The 22,719-nt window shown below is 43.3% G+C and overlaps 1 protein-coding gene across 1 annotated transcript; it reads right to left on the bottom strand.

The window, feature by feature from the left end:
• Window positions 1-8,267: 8,267 nt before the first annotated feature.
• On the bottom strand, window positions 8,268-19,056 carry LOC132571487 (fibroleukin-like). The gene is given in 5 exon segments (XM_060238286.1): window positions 8,268-9,009; window positions 11,691-11,812; window positions 13,523-13,567; window positions 18,493-18,682; window positions 18,685-19,056. Coding segments are annotated over 5 exon segments (1,302 nt in total). The 5' UTR covers window positions 19,036-19,056; the 3' UTR covers window positions 8,268-8,415.
• Window positions 19,057-22,719: the final 3,663 nt, after the last annotated feature.

The raw sequence follows: 22,719 nt of genomic DNA, 5'->3' as shown, positions 1-22,719 counted from the left end.
TCTTCCTAATGTTTAGCCGGAAACTTTTAATTTCAACCCTCTGGTTCTGGTCCAATCTTCTGGGACAACAGAAAACAACTCTTCACCATCCTCCATGATATGACAACCCCTCAAGTACTTGAAGACGGTGATCATATCACCTCTCAGTTGTCTCCTCTACAGCCTAAACATACCCAGGTCCTTCAGCCTTTCTTCATAGGTCTTGGCCTCCAGACCCTTCACCATCTTCATTGTCCTCCACTGCCCTGCTCTGGAGTGCCTCACAATATTCCTCGGTTCTCCTTGGTTCCCTGAACAACTTCGTGTCATCTGCATAATTAGCCACTTCATTGCATACTCCCAACTCCAAATCATTAATGAACAACTTAAAAAGCAGTAGACCCAGTGGTACCCCAGAGAGAAGCAACAGCATCAGTCCCCATTGATTTGTTCTCTGCTCCCCAATTGTTTTTGGTACTACAATTCAGGTAACTTCCATTCTACCTCTGTTAGAGTTGTAATAATTTTGGGACTGCAAACTGACTTTTTGCCATGCCATTCCTATTGCCTTGTCAAAGGCAGAAAGAGGAAACTGTAATTAGCTGCCTTGGCTCCAGCATCTGTCCCGTTCTCACTTTGGCTTTGAAGTCTTGATGCATCTGTTCTATAATTACAGCATGTTGCCATTTCAAGAGGCTAGTCCCATGCCAAGCAATGTTCAGGCATGGCCCCAAGCAAGGAAAGCAGCCAAAAAAGGTATCAGGCAAATGTTCCATTGGCTTTTCTGCATTAATTTTTTTTTCTAGCCAGGGTATGAAGGTGAGATATGGAATTCAGATTCTGTGTAGTCCTGGCTTCCAGCTCTAATAACACATCTAAAGGGATATGTTGCCTAGTGGTAGAGCAACTGCTTTACATGCACAGATAGTCCCAAGTTCAACCTCTGCCACCTTCAGTTAAAGGGGCTCCCAGATAGCTGGTGTTAAGAAAGACCTTTTTGCCCAAGACTAGGGATGTGCAAAAAAAAAAAAAAATTCGGCATTACACGGATTCGGAAGTATACGGGGAAAAAAAATTCGGAATCCCCGTATACTGCTGAATACCGCATTTGGAATAGCTGCATATGCGGTAGATGCTCAGCTATTTCCGAATATACGGCCCTATTATACCCTATGGGCCATTGAAATCAATGGCAAATAGGGTATATTTGAAGCCACCTGGAGGGGAGGGGGTTTGAGGGAGAGCCCCCAAATTTGCAGGGGACCTGCAGGGGACTCTCCCCTCCAACCCCTCCAAGTCCCAAAAAGATTGGGCCAGGGGATCCCATTCCAGGGGCACCCAAAGAGGGTGCCCCTATTCCATCATTATACCCTATGGGCCATTGACATCAATGGCAACATAGGGCATAATTAGAGGCTACTGGGGGGCAGGGGGTTTGAGGCAGACCTGGCTGCAGCAAACCCAGATGCCAGCTCTCCAGCCCTGCCCCAAACAACACGGGGCGAGCTGGCCAACCACAACAAGCCTGCTGGTTCTGGGTCTCTCACCCAGGTGCCAGCTTCCCTGCCACAGAACACACAATCTACAGATGCCAGCTCTCCAGTCCTGCCCCAAACAACACAGGGAGAGCTGGCCAACCACAACAAGCCTGCTGGTTCTGGGTCTCTCACCCAGGTGCCAGCTTCCCTGCCACAGAACACACAATCTACAGATGCCAGCTCTCCAGTCCTGCCCCAAACAACACGGGGAGAGCTGGCCAACCACAACAAGCCTGCTGGTTCTGGGTCTCTCACCCAGGTGCCAGCTTCCCTGCCACAGAACACACAATCTACAGATGCCAGCTCTCCAGCCCTGCCCCAAACAACACGGGGAGAGCTGGCCAACCACAACAAGCCTGCTGGTTCTGGGTCTCTCACCCAGGTGCCAGCTTCCCTGCCACAGAACACACAATCTACAGATGCCAGCTCTCCAGCCCTGCCCCAAACAACACGGGGAGAGCTGGCCAACCACAACAAGCCTGCTGGTTCTGGGTCTCTCACCCAGGTGCCAGCTTCCCTGCCACAGAACACACAATCTACTCTATAAAAACAAGAAAGTGACCCAGCCCACACACACCCTCGCCAACCCCCACACCAACCAGAGGTAATTTAAAAAAAACAAAACAAAACCAGCAGAATCACAAAAGGCCAAGTGTTAAAAAAGTGGCCTTTTCACCAACAAGAAAACTCAGGCCAAATAAGTCAACAACACCCCCACCCCCAATCCCCCACCCCCAAACCAGGAAAAGGGACAACAGGAAAAAAGGCCAAGCAACTCAAGTGTTTAAAAAGTGGCCTTTCACCAATAAGAAAACTCAGGCCAAATCAGTCAACAACAACACCCCCACCCTAAAACCAGAACCAGGAAAAGGGGGACAAAAGTGGCCTTTTAAACAATGAAAATTAGGCCAAACAGCACCACCCCCCCAATAACCTGAAGATAAAAGTAACAGCAGCAGCACAACACAGCAGCAACAAATCAAACACTGAATACTTTTAAAACAGTAAAAAACCTCAACTTTTAACAATACAGGAACTTTGCCAACCCCCCCCCCCCAAAACCCCTTCACCCTAACCCCAAGAAATCCAAGCCACCCAAATCAGGAGAAGTAAAAGAACACTGCATTTTTAAAAGTCCTCTCACTAAATTAAGATATGGGCAAATTAGCACACCCTCGCCAACCCCCACACCAACCAGAGGTAATTTAAAAAAAACAAAACAAAACCAGCAGAATCACAAAAGGCCAAGTGTTAAAAAAGTGGCCTTTTCACCAACAAGAAAGCTCAGGCCAAATAAGTCAACAACACCCCCACCCCCAATCCCCCACCCCCAAACCAGGAAAAGGGGCAACAGGAAAAAAGGCCAAGCAACTCAAGTGTTTAAAAAGTGGCCTTTCACCAATAAGAAAACTCAGGCCAAATCAGTCAACAACAACACCCCCACCCTAAAACCAGAACCAGGAAAAGGGGGACAAAAGTGGCCTTTTAAACAATGAAAATTAGGCCAAACAGCACCACCCCCCAATAACCTGAAGATAAAAGTAACAGCAGCAGCACAACACAGCAGCAACAAATCAAACACTGAATACTTTTAAAACAGTAAAAAACCTCAACTTTTAACAATACAGGAACTTTGCCAACCCCCCCCCCCCAAAAAAAAACCCCTTCACCCTAACCCCAAGAAATCCAAGCCACCCAAATCAGGAGAAGTAAAAGGATACTGCATTTTTAAAAGTCCTCTCACTAAATTAAGATATGGGCAAATTAGCAACCCCCCCACCCCAGGCCCCCACCCCCAGCAGAACCTAACCCCAACCCCAAATAGGCTACCCACCCAGTACTCACCCACCCAAATCTGGGCAAGTAAAGGGACTCTAGTCCTTTTACCAACAAAAACTAAAACAAGAACCCCAAAACTGTCTTACCTTGTCTTCTCTACTCCAGGGAAGTCTGGTAAGGCTGAGTGAGAGAGCAGCAGGCAGCAGCTGAAGCCAAGGGCCAGCCAGCAGCAGCACAATCTCTCACACCAACCCACATACACCAACACAGCAATGGAGGAGTCCAGCCAGGAAGACTCCTTAAAAAGGTTCTCTGGCCCTACAGAGAGCAATTTCAAAAAATAGCACTGCTCTCTGATTGGCCAGACAACAGTGCTTACTTGGATATTCAAGTAAGCAAAAGATCAAAATAACAACAATGTAGCTGATGGCTGGGCCATCAGCTACACAACAGCCCTGCAAAGCATGCATTTGCAATGCATTTTGCAAATGCATGCTTTGGATTGGCTGCTGGGGCTCCTCTTCCCCCTCCCTCCCTGATCCCAGGGAGGCTATGGGAGAGGCGGGAAGAGGCCACTAAAGGCGGGAAAGTAGGCAAGCAGCTCCACTGAGGCTGCAGAAGCTACTTTCCCGCCTTTTCCATTGACAGCCGTATACTTCCGAAGAGCTATTCGGCATTATACGGCGAGCCGTATTCAGCTGCCGCATAATAGACGGCAATGGGAATCGGCTACGGCCAATTCCGTATACAGCCAAATCAGTGTTGATTCGGCTGTATATATGGTTCGGCCGAACCGAATGCACACCCCTACCCAAGACCTTGAGAACTTGCTGCTGGTTAGAGTAGATGATATCAGCTAAAGCAATCAATGGGCTGTCTTTGTATTAAGGCAATTTCATATGATTTGTTATTTACTGCCTTTTTTGCTCCCAGTTCAGAATCCTTTAACAAATTTTAGCTATCTTTTAGGAGAAGGTAGCAGAACGAGAAAAGATGCAGAGAAGCCTGTCTGGTATTATGACTTGCCTCATATTGATAACTATTTTTGGAGTCTTTAAAAAATAATGATGATGGAGACCATTGTAATGTCATCACTGGTGGTGCCCAAAGACACATGCACTGCTTCCAGTTCGAATAGTGCCCAGGGATTACAGATTCCAGGATTACTTAAAAAATATTTTTAATAATGTCTATTTTTGTGCAGTCTGAATGGTGATCCCCAAACTGAGCACTATGAATGGAATCAATAAGCCCTGAGCCAGTTTGGTGTAGTGGTTAAATGTGTGAACTCTTATCTGGGAGAACTAGGTTTGATTACCCACTCCTCCACTTCCAGCTGCTGGAATGGCCTTGGGTTAGCCATAGATCTAGCAGAGCCCTCTCAGCCCCACCCACCTCACAGGGTGACTGTTGTGGGGGGAGAAGATATAGGAGATTGTAAGCTGCTCTGAGTCTCTGATTCAGAGAGAAGGGCAGGGTATAAATCTGCAGTTGTCTTCTTCTGAGAAATGAAGCCATCTTATTGGATGCATCTACCACTCTGCCCTTGGTGGGGAAGTCTTGTAAAGCACTGATTCCTTTCCTCCCTGGCAAGAAGAGGACAGTGAAGTCACGCCAGGCAGAGGGAGTATAGATGTATTGGGATTCCCTCTACTACAGACAAATAGAATCCTAAATGCATCACCATTGTCCAGAAAGATTGGTCTCATTCTTGAGCGCAGAAGGGAAGGGATGTAGTCTCAACTGCATTTTCCCCATCTTTCAAGAAGGATACCCTTTATTGTGGAAGCTGATCAAATGTTCTGAGTATATGCTTCAAGTTTTAAGCCAGAGAAAATCTCAGAACCCTTCCCCCTCCCGGCATCAAAAAGTTTGGAATATACTCAGCTGAAATAACTAAAGTTTCTTTAGTGCTAGTTATCTTGAACCAAAAAAGCAGCCCCTTAATCTAATATAGTCATCAGCAATAGTGGCCCACTTACAGAGATTAACCTAAGGCTCAGACCCAGCAGCAAACCTGGATACCAGCTCTGGGTCTCCGTATCTACTCAGGCAGTATTATGACAGGAACTATAGATATCAACTGTACTGCCAGGAGCGTACCGATATATGCCAATACGTGAGTCATCTGGGAAGAGGACCTTTCTGCAGTCTGCATAGGACAAAACAGGCTGGCATCTACTCAAAAGAATAAATGGGCACAAGACCTGCGGGACCTAAAATGCCAAAGGACACCATTTTTCTACTATCAACAGACTAATATGGCTATCCCACTGGAATGTTTTTCTCAATTAATAATATAATAATAATAATAAATTTTATTTATATCCCGCCCTCCCCGCCTAGGCAGGCTCAGGGCGGCTAACAACATTTCAATAAGTTATACAATATAGGGTTTAAAACAATTAGGTTATACAGTAATATAAAATACAATCTAAAACAATATAAGATTATACAATAATTTAAAACAGCGATCTAAAACCAGTTCCAGTTGCCTGGATCATTCCATGGTTTGGACGGTAGTGATCTTCCTGATGTTGTTCTGTTCACTTATGTTATGGCAGGGGTCACTGGATAAATCGTTGATGGATTAAACAGCCATCCTATCAACGGTCTATAAAAGCCTGCTTAAAAAGAATGGTCTTACAGGCCCTGCGGAATTGATCCAAATTCCGCAGGGCCCGTACCTCCTCCGGGAGTTGATTCCAAAGGCACGGGGCTGTAACAGAGAAGGCCCGTGCCCGGGTACTCTGTAATTTTGCTTCCTTTGGCCCAGGGATAGTCAGCATGTTCTTCCCTGCTGACCTCAGTGCTCTCTGGGGCTCATATGGGGAGAGACGGTCCCTCAGGTAGGCAGGTCCTCGGCCATATAGGGCTTTAAAGGTGATAACCAGCACTTTGTATCGGACCCGGTATGTAACTGGCAGCCAGTGCAGTTCACGCAGCCCCGGCTGTATGTGCTCCCATTTCGGGAGTCCTAATAACAGCCTGGCCGCTGCGTTCTGCACCAGCTGCAGCTTCCGGGTTCGACACAAAGGCAGCCCCATGTAGAGGGCATTGCAGTAATCTAATCTTGAGGTGACCGTCGCATGGATCACTGTTGCGAGGTCCCGGCGCTCCAGGAAGGGAGCCAACTGCCTTGCCCGCTTCAGATGAAAAAATGCCGACTTGGCAGTGGCCGCTACCTGGGCCTCCATTGATAGTGAAGGCTCCAGTAGTACTCCCAGGCTCTTGACCCGGCCCGCCGCTTTCAGCGGCGCACCGTCAAAAACCGGGAGGGGTATTTCCCTTCCCAGAGCGCCGCACCCCACGCAAAGGACCTCTGTCTTCGTCGGGTTCAGCTTCAACCCACTCAGCCTAAGCCAGGTTGCCACGGCCTGCAGTGCCCGGTCTAAATTCACTGGGACGCAGTCAGGCCGGCCATCCACTAGCAGATAGAGCTGGGTGTCATCCGCATATTGATGACAACCCAGTCCAAAACTCCGGGCAATCTGGGCAAGGGGGCGCATGTAGATGTTAAATAACATCGGGGAGAGAACTGCTCCCTGAGGCACCCCACAATCTAGTGTGCGCCTCTGGGAAAGCTCACCCCCGATTGCCACCCTTTGTCCCCGACCTTTGAGGAAGGAGGAAAGCCATTGCAAGGCCAGCCCCCTGACCTCTATGTCGGCGAGGCGGCGGGTCAGTAGCCGATGGTCGACCGTGTCGAACGCTGCCGACAGGTCTAACAGCATCAGCACCGCCACGCCACCTCGATCCAGTTGCCGCTGGAGGTCATCCGCTAAGGCGACCAGCACTGTCTCCGTCCCGTGGCCCGGGCGAAAGCCGGACTGGCAAGGGTCTAGGACGGAAGCGTCATCCAGAAAACCCTGTAGTTGCAACGCCACTGCCCTCTCAATAATTTTACCTAAAAACGGTAAATTAGAAACCGGTCGGTAATTTGCCAATTAAGAGGTGGTACGACTGAACAACAACACTCTTTAGTATAATTTGGAGCTATGACAAGTGGCTTGAATTTACTGTGAGTAAAGTTTTCTGAATCCTCCAGAGCTAGGAGCAAATTCTGGGTTTAGAAATATACCCAGTTGTGTTGTGTGGACACAAAGCATGCTCAGCATTAGTGGTGGTATCTGCCTGTTATTTTCCTGTCTCTTTTCCGAAGTGAGCAGGTGGACTTCTGGTCAAGCAAGTACAATATTAAAGATGCTCACAAAAGAAACTTGTCTGGTTCTGGTGCTCCAAACTGGCATGACCCTGGAAAGCTTGAGTACAGGGTCACTTTTCTCTACCTTCCAGTGTCTAGAAAAGGCAAATTAGACATCTGAATGCCTCTGGGTTGTACTCAGAGACATTCTAAACTTCTCTCTGTACATATATGGAGTAAAGGAATAAGGTTTCTAGAGCTGATCCCTGATCCTGACTTCTCTCCCTTGGAAGTTAAGTAACAGGAACATCCAGGTCATTTCAAGATGCTCATAGTCTTTTTTTGTAAAACTCAATATAATGTCCTCGAGGGGTGATGGTGAGGGATGCAAATGATGGAGCACTCATGTCTGCAAAAGTCTTCATTCTACATATGACTTGGACCCTCTCCCTTGACCTGATTCCTCTTCAGAATAAAGTATGGCTTCCTGGTTGGTGGACCTGGCCTGTGAGAATAAGTCTAGCAGGAACTCAGCATCCGCTAACAGGCAGGGAAGCCTTTCCCAGTGGCCACCATGTCTGATGAATCAGCAATGGATGCCACCATGAAGCATAAAGTAACCTGTGCTCTAACTTAGCAAAGTCATGAAAGAGCAAGCAAGGTTCTGCAGCTGCGATTCAACATGGTGGTTGCAGGACTGGGTCTTGCTAAGTATTACTGAGGAAGAAGGTTGTGAGTGGTTTGGAGATTATGTTTATAGTGCCCCTCGCACAAGTCTTGGCCAAACTACCCATCATGACTAAGGTTTCATCTTATTTTGAATGAAATATTCAAAGTCTTCCTTTGCTTTAGACTCGCCCATCTCAGCAGCAGGCAATTGTCTTTTATTTTTTCCTGCTCACTTTGATCTCCTGATTGAGAAGATCCTTTCCCTGCCACAAGTTCTGTACACATTATTTGGGCTGTGGACTGCTCTTAAAAGCCAAGAGGTCTGGTCTTCATCTCCACCTTCTTGAAAGAATACTTCTGATTGGTCCTTTTGTCAATCAAAATGTACCATGTTCCCCAGTAGATGCCACTGGTCACCCCGCTGTAGCGTCCCCGGTGGTATTTCCCATTGACGTTGGCAGCTAGGCAGGAATCAAACCACCAGCCTGCTCCATAGTATGCCCCACAATTGCCCATAGGGTAGTTGTCATTGTCACTGTCCCAGGTCGTGAAGCATTTATGATCATGGTTGTAGTTGCGACTGTAGCTCAGAGCATTGCCTGCATTGCCCTGATATTCCTGGGCTGTCAGACGATACTTGTTGGCCTCGCTGGCCACTTTGAATTTGCGGTAAATAGCATGCCACTTGACACCATACCAGTCCTCCAGCTCAATGTGTAGCATATGCTGACCCAGATGGGTTAAACTGTGGAGGTGCTCGATGCCCAACCAGTGCTCACCTTGCAAGCTGCCAAACCCTTGCCTGTACTCTTTCCAAGTGCGGTTGAAATCCACAGCACCATCCTGCCGGCGTTGGATCACGGTCCATCCACCACCATCTGTTTCCATGTCACAGTGTGCCTGAGAATACAAAAGACAAATGTCATCAGTGAGCAGCAGAAGTAGAATGCCCCTGCAGAAAACAGAAAAGAAAGCCCTGTTCTGATCTTCTCCACCTAGAGTTGCCAGCTCTGAGTGGGAAATACCTGGAGACATGGGGGAGAGTGGAGCCTGGGGAGGGTGAAGTTTGGGGAGGGGAGGGACCTCTGTAGGGTATAATGCCATTCAGTGAACATTCCAAAGCAGCTGTTTTCTCCAGGGCAACTGATCTCTATTGTTTGGAGACCAACAGTAATTCTGGGAGATCTCCAGTTACCACCTGGAGACTGGCAACCAAATAATTCCACCCCAAATTCACACCGTGCCATGATGACATCATCTTCCAGGCTGGAGGTGGTTTTCTCTTACCTATGCTCATTCTCGAAATTTGGGCATCACGTACTTAAAATCCCTGCTCACACGGAAGCTAGGGAAATGTTGGAGCAGGAGGTTTAGGCATTTCTAACAGAATTCTCAGTCCCTATCAAAACACAATTCCAAGGATTCTTTTACAAAGCCAATATAAAAATGACCTACTAAATGTCTCTGAGATTCTTCATTTGACTCAGACTTTGGTTGCAGCTTTGGTTTCAAGGCTGATCCTTGATGAAACCCGTTGCTTCAGGACCAAGGAAAGTGAGAGAGATTCTTTAATCATACAAACAATAGTTCCCTTATCAACAAGGCAATGGACTAACATTGCCATTTTGGCTTTACAGAATGCATATTCATCTTTTTTTGGATTAACTATCCTTCTGCTTGCATTTTATGGACTGAGTCTATTACAATACATACCTAACTATTGCCCTTGTCATGATGAGCAGGAAGTGCTAATGATTGGCACTGTCACCCATTCAGGCACCACATGATGAATTTTACTTTAATCCTGTGGTGACTGCAGAGTTCCAGCACAAGTGCATGGTTGGCTATTACTTGTGTTAAAGTGCTGAATTAGTTTGTTCCTTTTAAACACTCTGGAATTAATTCTTTTTGATTCTCTGGAATACCTCGTTTCTGTCTATCTACTCAGATTTTATGAATGGATTCCAATAGCAGCATAGCTATTCCTTGCAAGTCTGGATGGATATGTGAAACTGCCTGACATGGAATCAACGCACTGAGCCGTCTCTGTTTTGTCAGTACTTTCTACTTTGCCTGGGAGTCAATCTGCAGGGTCTGATGTCTTCCCCAACACTAGCTACCGAAGATCCTGTAACTGGAGAAGCTGGGGATTGAAAATATGACCGTCTGCATGCAAAGCATATGCTCACCTCTTGAGTCTTCCTTGATACCACAGGATGACAGGCTACACTGCTATTGCAGGAGAATTGTACAAATGTTACATTGAAGTTGGGACACATTTTAACGGATCATACAAAAAGGGTGCAAATTAGTATTTAACACTTTTTAAACTCCCTTAACATACTTAAAAATTGGTTTTAAAATAATAGACACCCCTTTTTCTTTTCAAAGCATAGTTATGCATGAAATGATCATTCTACTTAGACAGCAAGGTCCCCAGATGTGGTGTTTACTACAGATTAATTGATGCATAATAGGAGCACACAGATCCTGGTGGGGGAAGCAGGCTTCTCTGTGCAGATGTTGTGGCAGGACAGAGAATTAAATGCACATACAGGTGTTACATGTATAATTCTCCAGTCCCACTCAACATCTCAGAATTCATTTTAAAAAGCTGAAACCCCATGAAACAGCTCAGGAGGGGAGATAGGGAGGGGTTTAGTCCCTGCCCCTCTTTTACCAAGCAGTTGATCAGAGGAATTTCAGATTCTAAAAAAAGCACTGCGTGCACATAGACCCAAAAAATCCACACATGTTGGTTTGACCAGAACCAAGGGTATGCTCTTTAGCATGTGGTGGATATTAAAGAGATGGCCTGCTACCATTAATAAATGTTCCATGGGTCTAATGCTTTCAATGACACAGAACATTTGCAGGATTATGCACTTTATACTTTAAAATTTCTGATAGCTTTTGAGGATTGATTCTATTATTGCTACTTTTATTGATTTATGGGTTTCAGTATGATTTTGGTTTTATGTTATTTACATTCTTTTTACTGTAAAATTTCAAGCCACTTTGAACATTTTATGGAAAGGAAAAAGACAAATACAATAAATAAATAAAATAAGGGAGAGATCTATTCATTAAAGGCAGAAATTGAACAAACGGAAGAAGGATGAAGGCACATCCTTTGAAAAGAGTTCATTCAGAGATACTAGGAACACAATGTGAGGACCCACTTCAGAAACTCAAAGAACATTTCTGTAAATTTCAAGGAGGTTGAAGGGACTGTAAACGAAAGTATACAAGTGGTGAATGAAAAGGTTTAAAACAAGCAGGTGGCTGTAGTGGTCCTTTGCACTTAGGATATACAAGCCAAGCAGAAAGGACAAAAGATTTTCCATTAAGGATGTATAGGAAGATGAACGGAAACCACCATCCACTTGGGTAAGTATCATTACACATCCTGTATGTGTCAGTGTGACAACTTTAATGGGCTATAGAGCCACACAGTATTGGAGCAAGAAGTTGCATATGCATCATGATTGTGAACCCCTAGCTGAATGGAGCAGACCATACTTGGCATGTGGTGATCTGATTAATGTATTTAGGTGCATGCCTGAAACTACCTACCTTACCTCAAAGGGCTGATGGAGAGGAATGGGCTGGATGGTGTAAATCCCGCTGTCCTGGATGCCCTGCTTGTGGATCTCAGCACAATCTTGAGGATAGGTGTGCTCGGATTTTTCAGAAGGTTCCACTGGAAGCAGATGACATAGTGAGTTATAGCAAGCCACTAGGGCCTGACGATGGGACCCAGTTCTGGATATGCTACCTGCTTTGCAGAAACCCTTTTGTTATATGGTCAAGAATGCCTATTAACTTTATTATAGTTATGCTAACAGGATAGAGAGGAATTCTGCTTCGTAAGAAAGCAGATGCTGAGCTAAATAGCACCAGTGCCTCCCAAGTGAGTAGAGACTATCTATGGTTGGGGAGTGTCTGCCTTCTCTCATCTCCACATGTTGGATATAATGGTTAAATGGGGTCTCTAGTCAAGGGCCAAAGCAGGGGTGGCTAAACTTGCCTAATGTAAGAGCTACATAGAATCAATGTTAGATGTTTAACAGCCACAAGACATTAACATCAGATGCTGGAGAGCAGGAAGGAAGGAAGGAAGGTGGAGGGGGGAGGGGGAGAGAGGTGAAAAGAAGGCGACTTTATTTTTAAATGCAGCTGGCCAGAGCTATGTGCATAGGAATGTTTTGATCCCAGTTAAGCATTATAACCAACATGTGGATGCAAAGCTGGATGATGGTGGCATAATCCTGCTCCTGTGTAGTCTTTATTTACATTAGAAGTTCATGTGAGTAAGGCCTGATCTGATAGACATATTTGAAAAGGATGGCTATTTCCCTCCCCTAAGGTCCTTTTTTCCTCCTCTTGTTTTGTCTCCATTGTAGACTGAAAGCTCTTTGCTGTACTACTTCCAGAACACCATGCATAATAATTGCCATCTCCAGGTTATGCCGCCTCAGTAATTGACTAACTGCTAATGCTGCCTCAGTAATTGATTAACTGCATCTATAGCTGTCTGAGCATTGGTTCCAAAATTTGAAGTAGTGTGATCAAGAAGTGGACATCGAAACACGTGCTTATCTAGAATAGTGTTATCCCATATACTTCAATATAGTCTGGGAGTCCTATCTGTTTTAGCAATTTAGCATGTTTCTGGAGAACTTTTGAGCTACAACTAATGTTTTGCAACATTGTTACAAAGTAACACTTTGACACAAACAACATCAACCGTTGAAACAAGAGGTCTACCTAACAAGCAAGAGGCTCAAACATAGGCTTTTGCCTGGGTGAACTTGTCAGTGTTCTCTTTTTGTTTATTATTTAGTGTTATATCATGAAATGTTTGTACGAATAGGGTTATTTACCTTGAATTGTTATATGTGCTGATATAAGCAAGAGTCATAAAAGTGACAGAGCTTTTTTCAGCAAAAGAATTCCTTGTGAGTGAGCTTGTTGAACACAGGTTTCTCCTATTCATCAACCTCCAGGTAATGGCTAGATATCACCCTCTATTACAACTGATCTCCAGGCAACAGTTCACCTGGAGAAAATGGCCACATTGGAGGTGGACTCTATGGTATTGAAGTCCCTCGCCTAAACCCTGCCCTCCTCAGGTAGGTACAATATAATGGTACAAAGCAGGGCCTTTCTTTGAGCAGGAACGCACAGAACGCACAGTTCCGGCTGGCTTGGAATCAGGGGGTGTGGCCTAATATGCAAATCAGTTCCTGTTTGGCCTTTTTCTGTGTGAAACAATGGTGATGTCAGGGATGTGACCTGATATGCAAACGAGTTCCTGCTGGGCTTTTTCTACAAAAAAAAGGCCCTGGTACAATGTAAGCAATAAATCAAATGTAAAGCTATGAGAGAGAGATGGTTGATTTCTACTAACCGAAAAGTGCTGGTGTCTCTTCAGCATTGTGTTCTTTTCCTAAATCTGAAAAAAGATACGTGGAATACGTATCAATGAAGAATCAATGAAATCAATGAAGATCCTGAAAATACTTAATGTGATAAACATCATCTTGTCATCTTCTAATCACTAATGATGGAGTCATCCAATCTTCTTCTACAGAATTGCTAATGTTTGAATCCATCTGTTAAATCCCCGTCCATTTTACAATGCAGAATCTAATCAGTGCACTTTGCTGCCTAGAATGCTGTGGACAAGAGAGATCCTGTACAAATCAGTCACCAGTTATATTCTGACACAGACAGCCATTCAAGGCTGCAGCTCTTCCAAGTACAGAGGTGTGATGGAGAACTGGGTCTCTTGAACTTTGTCCTGCAACCTAACTCTTAAGGGCACAGGCCCCAGTAAACTACTCAAAGTGATAGCCCTTTGGCAAACTCATATTAAACTCGCAAGAGAGACCTACCCTGTCCACAGCTCACATATTTCCACCATGACTGGATTTCAAATGAAAGAAGAAGGTATGAGGACAGTATTCTATCCACACTCTTATACATTTACTGAATGCAAATGGACTATGGAAAGCACAGACATCTTCTAGGGAAAAGCGTGTAGCTGTCACATTTAATTCTGAGATATGTAATAATGAATTTCTATAAGCTAACCACAGAGGAAAGAGGTTTTACACACACACACACACACACTATTTTTGTAAGACTCTTTGAGTCCTTACTGTTGTAGAAGAGCAGGGTAACATATTTAAATCAATCAGTCAAATCAAATTATTCAGAACAACGAAATTCCAAGAGCTTGGAAAGGATCTTGCAAACAGTGTGGCCAAGGAAAAGAATGACAAAATCCCAAGGGCTTGGAAAGTGTAATGTTTGTGGGTTCCTTTGTAGAAATGCTGTGTTGGTCCAACCCAGTGCCCTCCCATTAAGGAGTCAAATTCAGTAGAAAAATACACTTCCAGCTATGAAGACTACAGTGCCTCATAAAAGTACAGAAGCTGGTCATCCTTGCAGTAAGAATTCCACACAGGTTATCTACCACAAGCTTTAAAAAGGCTTTAAACAAAGCCATAGGACATAGGCCCATAATGACAAAAGAGAACTGTTGTATCCAGAGGCAGTGGACCTCTGAATTCCAGTTTTAAGAAACAACTTCAGGGGAAGGCCTCTATTCCCTGTTTGCTGGCCCTCCACGGCAAGTGGTTAACCACAATGTGAACCAGAATGCTGGTCTGGGATGCATACCAGTCTGATCCAGCAGGGTTCTTATGGATGTGGGTTTTCTAGCATTGTGTCTGACTAGTTAAGACTTTCTGAACCATGGTGGTTCCCTAGAAATGGATGGTATATGTTTACAAATCAATTAGGGGTTTGCGGTTTTAAAAAATGTATTATTTTCCAAGTTATATGCCTAAATGAAAGCCAGTTGATCTCATCCCCTCCCCATCCCCAAATAAGCTTTTCAAGGGATGCTGGCTCAATGCCATTCCTTCCCTCTCCCATGATAACATCTCCATCTCTTTTTCTATTCATCTTTTGGTCCGGCATAATCAGAAGGGAGGATGTTGAGAGGAAGAGGGCACTATCTGGAGGTCCAATCTGAGGAAACGGCAAACAGTGGGGGGATTGTGTTCGAAAGAGAGAGAATAGTTCCTTTTACAGCACCAGACAGCCTGACAGATAAAAAAGTCAGGAGCAAGCCCCTCAACCATTTCTTTCTAATGCAACATCCAGCTGTCTGGAATTCCTGCAGGAATGCAAACTGTTGGGATGTCAGACATCAAAGAGAAGAGGAGTGGAACATGTCATGCAGAAGAAATGGGGAGGGGAAGAAAAGGAAAGGAAAGGAGGGGGAGGCAGAGAAAAAGGAAGCTGGGCAAGAAGCGAATGAGGACTCTGAAGCATTGCCCATTCCTGTTAATAATAATATAATAATACTTTTTATTTGTATCCTGCCCTCCCCACCAGGGCAGGCTCAGGGCACACAAAGCAATAAAAACAATTACAGTAAGATAAATTAAAATTAACAATTACACTTTAAATATTGAACAGATTTTAAAAACAGTTTTGGTGCTAAATTCCATACCATGATGTTAAGCAGCTCTGTACTTTAGTTGAAGGCCATTCGAAAAAGTGTTGATTACAAGCCTTGCGGAATTGGGCAAGGTCCCGCAAGGTTCTAACATCATCAGGGAGTTGGTTCCACCAGTGGGGGGCAGCAATAGAGAAGGCTCGTTCTCTGGTAGCCTACAATCTTGCCTCCCTCAGCCCGGGGATTTCTAATAGATTTTGTGATCCAGATCTCAGTACCCTCTGGGGAATATGTGGGGAGAGATGGTCCCTAAGGTAGACAGGACCTCGGCCATATAGGGCTTTAAAGTTAAGCCAGGCTCTGCTTGGTGCACGTATTAATGTGACCATTTGGAAATCTAAAATGGGATAAAGTGGAAATGTGAGCTACTGTAGTCACCCTGAATCACAGATATTACAGACTAGACTGTTTCTTCCAGACTGATTTCATTCTGGGCAGAGCTCACCTTGGGAAGGAAACAAGGGTACAGATTGGTCTTGAGAACATGGCCTCTCAATGCTCTATGACCCACCATAGCCAGGATCAGAAGTTGTATCCGACTAGATCTCTGTGAGCAATTTACAAAACTTTACTTAGAACTTCATGGTGCAGGAAGGGATCCTGATCTAAAAGAACATTTATTGGAGGTTCTAAATTTGAAGCAATGCAGTTCTATAGCTTGACACTTATGTATCCTATGCAACATTTTAAAAAACTTGCACATACATCTAATAGCTGGTGGAAGGGGCAGAATGCAGGAAATGAGCTCTGTTGCTGAGGACAGCTCACACAGCATAGTGCTGGGGAATGGGGAATATAATTCTGCTGTACTGGGTAGTGCCAGCTGTTTGTTCACAGTGGCCTACATTGTGCTGCATAAGCCACCTCTGACCTCAGTTGCTTCCAAGAGATAATTGATGATAAAGCTGTAGGGCTCTCCTCCTTCTCATTCACTACTCCAGAATGGTGGCAGTTTGATACTTTCAACTCCATTTCAATTTCTGAGCAAAAATGGCAACTGCAAATGTTAAAACTCTCTTATTTTGCTCTTTTGAGGAGAGGGGCATAACTGTGTTACCGCCCCACTCAGTTATTTCCCAGGCAGCAGCTTCTGTTGCTCTACCCTAGCTATGGCCTAGATTGCTATCTAATTGTAATACATGAGATTAATTTGGCAGCGACACGGCAGGCGCAAGGACTGGGTGGATTTCCAGCTGAAAGATATTCAGGTTTCAGACTTGAGCTCTGAAAAGTCACAGAGGGATCTATGAATGAGACCTTTACTGATTCAGGGAACGAGACTACTGTCGCTGTGATCCTAAAACAAGAACAAGATGTCAGGCAACCATGATGGTGCCAAAATATATAACTTTGCAATAATATATCTAAACTATTAGCAATGAGCCTGCAAAGAGTCTGCAGTGAGTTCAGATTGGCTTTGTACTACACAGGCCCATGTGCAGACCAATGACTGGCTTTTCTGGACATAATGGCAGCAATCCAAAAGAATAGCAGTTCAACTGCCATTTTCTCTCTTGGTCTCTCTGCCATTGATCAAAAGTTGAAAAAACATTTGATCAAGTCAACTGGTCATTTTAATGTAGCTTTCATATATGACGCTTGAAGTGTCTTCTTTACAAGACCACTTTGTATTGAGAATGTATTGAGAGCCAGTTTGGTGTAGTGGTTAAATGCGTGGACTCTTATCTGGGAGAACCAGGTTTGATTCCCCACTCCTCCACATACACCTGCTGATGTGACCTTGGGTTAGCCATAATTTCTCTGAGGGTTGTTCTGCATAAGAGCCGTTTTGGGAGAGCTCTCTCAGCCCCACCTACCTCACAGGGTGTCTGTTGTGGGGAGGGGAAGAGAAAGGAGATTGTAAGATGCTCTGAGACTCCTTTGGCTAGCAAAGGGCGGGGTATACCGTAAATCCAATCACTTCTCTTAAAACCTACATTGGTCAGAATGTGTGAACCTCCCCATCTGAGCCTCTTAACTGGAGATGTTGGGGATTGAATCTGGGACCTTTTGCATGAAAAGCCAGTGCTTAACCATGAAGCCACAGACCACTGAGAAGCCTATCTATCTCGGTCTATGCTGCAGTTAGGGATTTGTGGTTGTTACTGGATTTTCCTCATTTTAGTATTTGTTTGATAGATTGTTTTTATTAACTTTGTAATCAGTCCTTAGGGGTGCCAACCTCCAGGTGGTAGTTAGAGATCTGGGATTACAACTGATCTCCAGGTGACAGAAATCAGTTCACCTGGAGAAAATGGCCACTCTGGAAGGTGTATGCTATGGCATTACCCTCCTCAGGCTCCACCCTCAAAATCTCCAGATATTTCCCAAGCCAACTGGCAACTCTGTCAGTCCTGGATCTACATAATAATGAAAGGCAAGTTAGAAATGAAATGAAATTATACACAGTCTTATACATAGGCAGCTGTGTCAGTTTGAAGAGATATAACAAAGTTTGGCTCCAGTGGCACGTTTAAGACCAACTTTGATGGTCTTAAAGATACCACTGGACTAAAACTTTAGTCTTATGCATAGACTCCTATAACATCATCATAGGATTGTTAGAAGGAAAAGATAGGCTGAAGGTAGGAACAGTGGAGATAAACATCAGTTTTGTATTAACATCTGTTGTTGGGACTAGAGAATACATTTATGCATAAGGTGTCAAGAATCAGGGAATTCAACTAGATTCCCTTCTTGCTTTACCTCCTATGAGTCCATTTGTGTTTACAATTTTGGTAAAACCAAGCAACATTGCACGTTGTATTTGTTTTACTGGAGATGTCTAGCTTTTCTCAAGAGAGGCTAGTTAGAAAACTGGAAGCCAAGAACTCCAGTGTACTCACCAAGAATGGATGCCTTCAGAACTGATTCACTGCAAGGCAATTTGCAGCCAGACAGGATCCCCAGCAGCAGGGCTGTCAAAGAGTTGAGCTGCTTCTCCAGGCGGATCAGATTCACTCGACCCTCCTCCTGCAATTTCTGCAAACTTGAAGACATGGATGATACTCTGTTTTCCACCAAGCTGATGATACTCTGTTTTCCATCAGGGTCCTTGTCCTTGAAGGGTTTTGTTTGTTGATCTCTCCAGCGTGCTTCAGGAGCTGCTTGAACTCCATCTGCTGCTGTTGCCCAGGAGGAACTTCTTGCACTTCCTCTGGTGTTGCCAGCTCTTCGGGCATGAGCACATGGAGTTTGCAGCTCCCCAGTCCATCACAACCACCTTCTGATGATGGAGGAAGTATGGCCACTAGAGACCCTGGACATGCAGAATCGCCTTCTCTTGGACTGCATTCAGGAGTGTCTGGATTCAGGTTTCCTGAGCCTTGCAGAACCATAAAGATGACAATCAGGAAAAAAGACTTGCTGAAAGGGGAGAAGAGTTTCATTCTCTCTTGCTGCTGCCTCTAGAAATGCAAGATGGCAAGGCTCTGAACTGCGACAGGGCTTCTACAGGCTGGGAATTCCACACACAGGCTGGGTCAAACTGCTCACAGAGACTGAAGAGCTACAAAAAGAAAAGGAGGAGGGAAAAAAAGAGACACAGATAAAGAAGGGTTTGAGACTCTCCAGCATATTAGCATGTCATGGGGAATTAAAGCCAGGCTCTGGTGGGAGTCACTGATAAGTGAGCTGCTGTGCAAACTACACTCAGAGCCACAAGGGTTTGACTTGTAAGGCCTGTAATTTGTGCGCATGTTAAAGACAGAAGGAAATCACCAAAATACTAGCATGGGAATTGAGTGAAAGAAGCTCTACTCTCTCTCAGAGAATGCTGGTCATAGGCACAGTGTGGCCACCCACATCCCTCTTCTTGCCCCCCCCCTCAATAAGTATGGCTGTGAATCTATTCCCTACTAAACAACCAGACCTGCTGTTTTCCATTTACTTTAGGCAAATGCTTTGAAGATTTCCAATGAATTTCCTACTTTCTCATTCAAGAGAAACTCTGAGAACACAGAATCGTGTCTTGCAGTGAATCAAGTTGAGGCCCATCTCTGAGCCTAATCCAGGAGCCCAAACTGCACAGGAAATTGTGCTGAACAGAATAAGTAGGGTTCCCAGAATCCAGGTGGGGCCAGGATATCTTCCAGAATTACAACTGATCTCCAGGCTACTGAGATCAGTTGCCCTAGAGAAAATGGCTGCTTTGGAGGATCAGTTCTATGACATTACATCCTGCTGAGGTCTGCCCATTGAGCAAAAGCCCACTCAGCATTTCAGAGACATTAAAGACTTATATACAGGGCTTCTTTTTTTTTTGCAGGAAAAGCCCAGCAGGAACTCATTTGTATATTAGGCCACACCCCTGACATCACCATTGTTTCACATAGGGCTTTTTTTGTAGAAAAAGCGAAGCAGGAACTATTTGCATACTAGGCACACCCCCTGACACCAAGCCAGCCAGAACTGCATTCCTGTGTGTTCCTGCTCAAAAAAAGCCCTGCTTATATGCAGTCTTAAAAACTACCCTTCAAACACTGGTTTTAAACTGGGGATTGTACTTAACAAGCATTCTGTTAAAACAGAATTTGCATTTGTGTGAAACTTTTGTACTATGCAAAACCTTAGATCATAGGTCAGGGAGACATTTTCCAGTTCCTTGAACTGTACCTTATTTTTAGTTATTCAGTCAAATCCTAATATGCTGTTATTTATCCAGAATACACTTCTATCTGTTTGAATACATCTTGGATTTAGTTTCTTGTTCTCATCTCTAGATAAATTGGTGGGTCAAAAAATGGGAGGGGGTGAGTTATGTCTCTCAAACATGCCTCCTTCACAGACCTAAAAAATTAGATTTCTTAAATTTTTGCCTGTAGGCATTCATTCACCTTCCTTCCAAGCCATGTATGAGCACCAAAGGGGTCAATTATTTAACTTTTCTTTTTTCATTTAGCAAGTGGAAAATCCTGGACTGAAACATAACAAAACATCCATCAAGACAAATGGATTTGCCTTTGGGCTTGAATTTTTCAGAGTATTCTTAGGGTTTTTTTGTCACAAAATAATAAAGGGAAGTAATGAGAGAAATAACCAACCCCCCCCCCCATATATTACGTTACTTTTTATTAAAAAGGTAAAGGTAGTTCCTTTCCCTTTTTTTAAGACCAACCAAAACAACACTAAACAGTATGCATGCATTTGAGTTCTCCAGAATTCTTTTATGTTTAAAGAATTTTATTAATAACATATGGTAACATTATCTATTAATAATTTTTTTTAATTTTCCCCATATGCTATTTTCTAAATCCCCCTCCCCCCGCTACTTGACTCCCGCCGATGTTATAAACTTAAAATGTTAACACTTAAAGGTACCCTTAAATCATATGAACCATATAAGCCTAGATTCATGTTCTTCTTTTTTCTAATACTTAATCATTATTAAAAAAATGTCCAATGTCCTTTTATTTTCCATTGTTTTTCTACATAACCTCTAAACTTTTTCCACTCCTTTCTATAAACTTTCAAATCATAGTCTCTTAAGATTCTTGTTAGTTTATCCATCTCACTCCATGTTATTATTTTTGTAATCCAATCCCATTTTTCTGGTATTTTTTCTTGCTTCCATAACTGCACATACAATGTCCTAGCCACTGAAAGCAAGTACCAAATCAAAGTTCTATCTTCTTTTGGAAATGTTTCCATTTGTAATCCCAACAGAAATGTTTCTGCTACTTTCTTAAATTCATATCCCAAGATCTTAGAAATTTCTTGTTGAATCATCTGCCAATACTTTTTTGCTCTTTCACAAGTCCACCACATATGGTAGAAAGAACCTTCATGTTTTTTACATTTTCAACATCTATCTGGCATCTTATTGTTCATCTTTGCCAACTTTTTAGGGGTCATATACCATCTGTACATCATTTTAAAACAGTTCTCTTTAATACTTTGACATGTTGAAAGTTTCATAGAGTTCTTCCAAAGATATTCCCATGTATCCATCTGTATTTCTTTATTTACATTGATTGCCCATTTAATCATTTGAGATTTTACTACTTCATCTTCCGTAGACCATTTTAAGAGTAACTTATATATTTTTGAAATTAATTTTTCATTATCTCCAAGCAGAACTTTCTCCATTTCTGTTTGCTCTTGTCTTATTCCTTCAGCTTTAATATCATTTTCCACCAGGCTCTTTATTTGTTGCATTTGAAACCAATCATATTTGTTGTTCAACTCCTCCGTGGATTTCAATTCTATTTTACCACTTTGTATTTTTAATAGTTGATTGTATGACAACCCTCTTTCTTCATCGGTCTTAGCTGTTATTTTTATCACTTCTTCTGGCACTATCCATAATGGCTCTCTCTCATCACCATACTTCTTATACTTCATCCATGTATTTAACAGATTATTTCTTATATAATGGTGAAAGAAAAAACCATCCATTTTTTTCTTCCCATAGTACATGTAAGCGTGCCAGCCGAATTTATTTCCATGACCTTCCAACATTAAAAGTTTTTTATTTGACAGCGTCACCCAGTCTTTTATCTATACTAAGCAAACAGCAACATGATATATTCTTAAGTCTGGCAGCTGGAATCCTCCTCTCTCTTTAACATCTGTTAAAATTTTCATTTTAATCCTTGGTTTCTTCCCAGCTCAGACAAATTCTGAAATCTTCCTTTGCCATTTATTGAATTGTTTACTATCTTTCACAATCGGAATAGTTTGAAACAAATACATTATTCTCGGCAAAATGTTCATCTTAATTGCAGCTATTCTACCCAACAATGTCAAATTAAGTTTATTCCATTTAATCAAGTTTTCATCCATCTTATGCCATAGCTTTTCATAGTTATTTTTAAATAAATCAATATTCTTCATTGTTATCTCCAAGCCCAAATATTTTACTTTGGAAGCAACTTCACATCCCATCAATCTCTGCAATTCCTTTTGTTTGTTTGCTTGTATATTTTTTCCATAAAAGTTTTGACTTTTCTTTATTAACATAAAGTCCCGCCAATTCACCATATTCTTGTATCTTAGTTAACAACAAAGGTGTTACTTGTACAGAATTTTCAGTTATAAACATTATGTCATCAGCAAATGCTCTATATTTGTAA

The sequence above is a fragment of the Heteronotia binoei genome, chromosome 5 (genome assembly GCF_032191835.1).
Source record: "Heteronotia binoei isolate CCM8104 ecotype False Entrance Well chromosome 5, APGP_CSIRO_Hbin_v1, whole genome shotgun sequence".
Classification (NCBI taxonomy): domain Eukaryota; kingdom Metazoa; phylum Chordata; class Lepidosauria; order Squamata; family Gekkonidae; genus Heteronotia; species Heteronotia binoei.
This window is presented reverse-complemented; position numbering and strand designations above follow the sequence as displayed.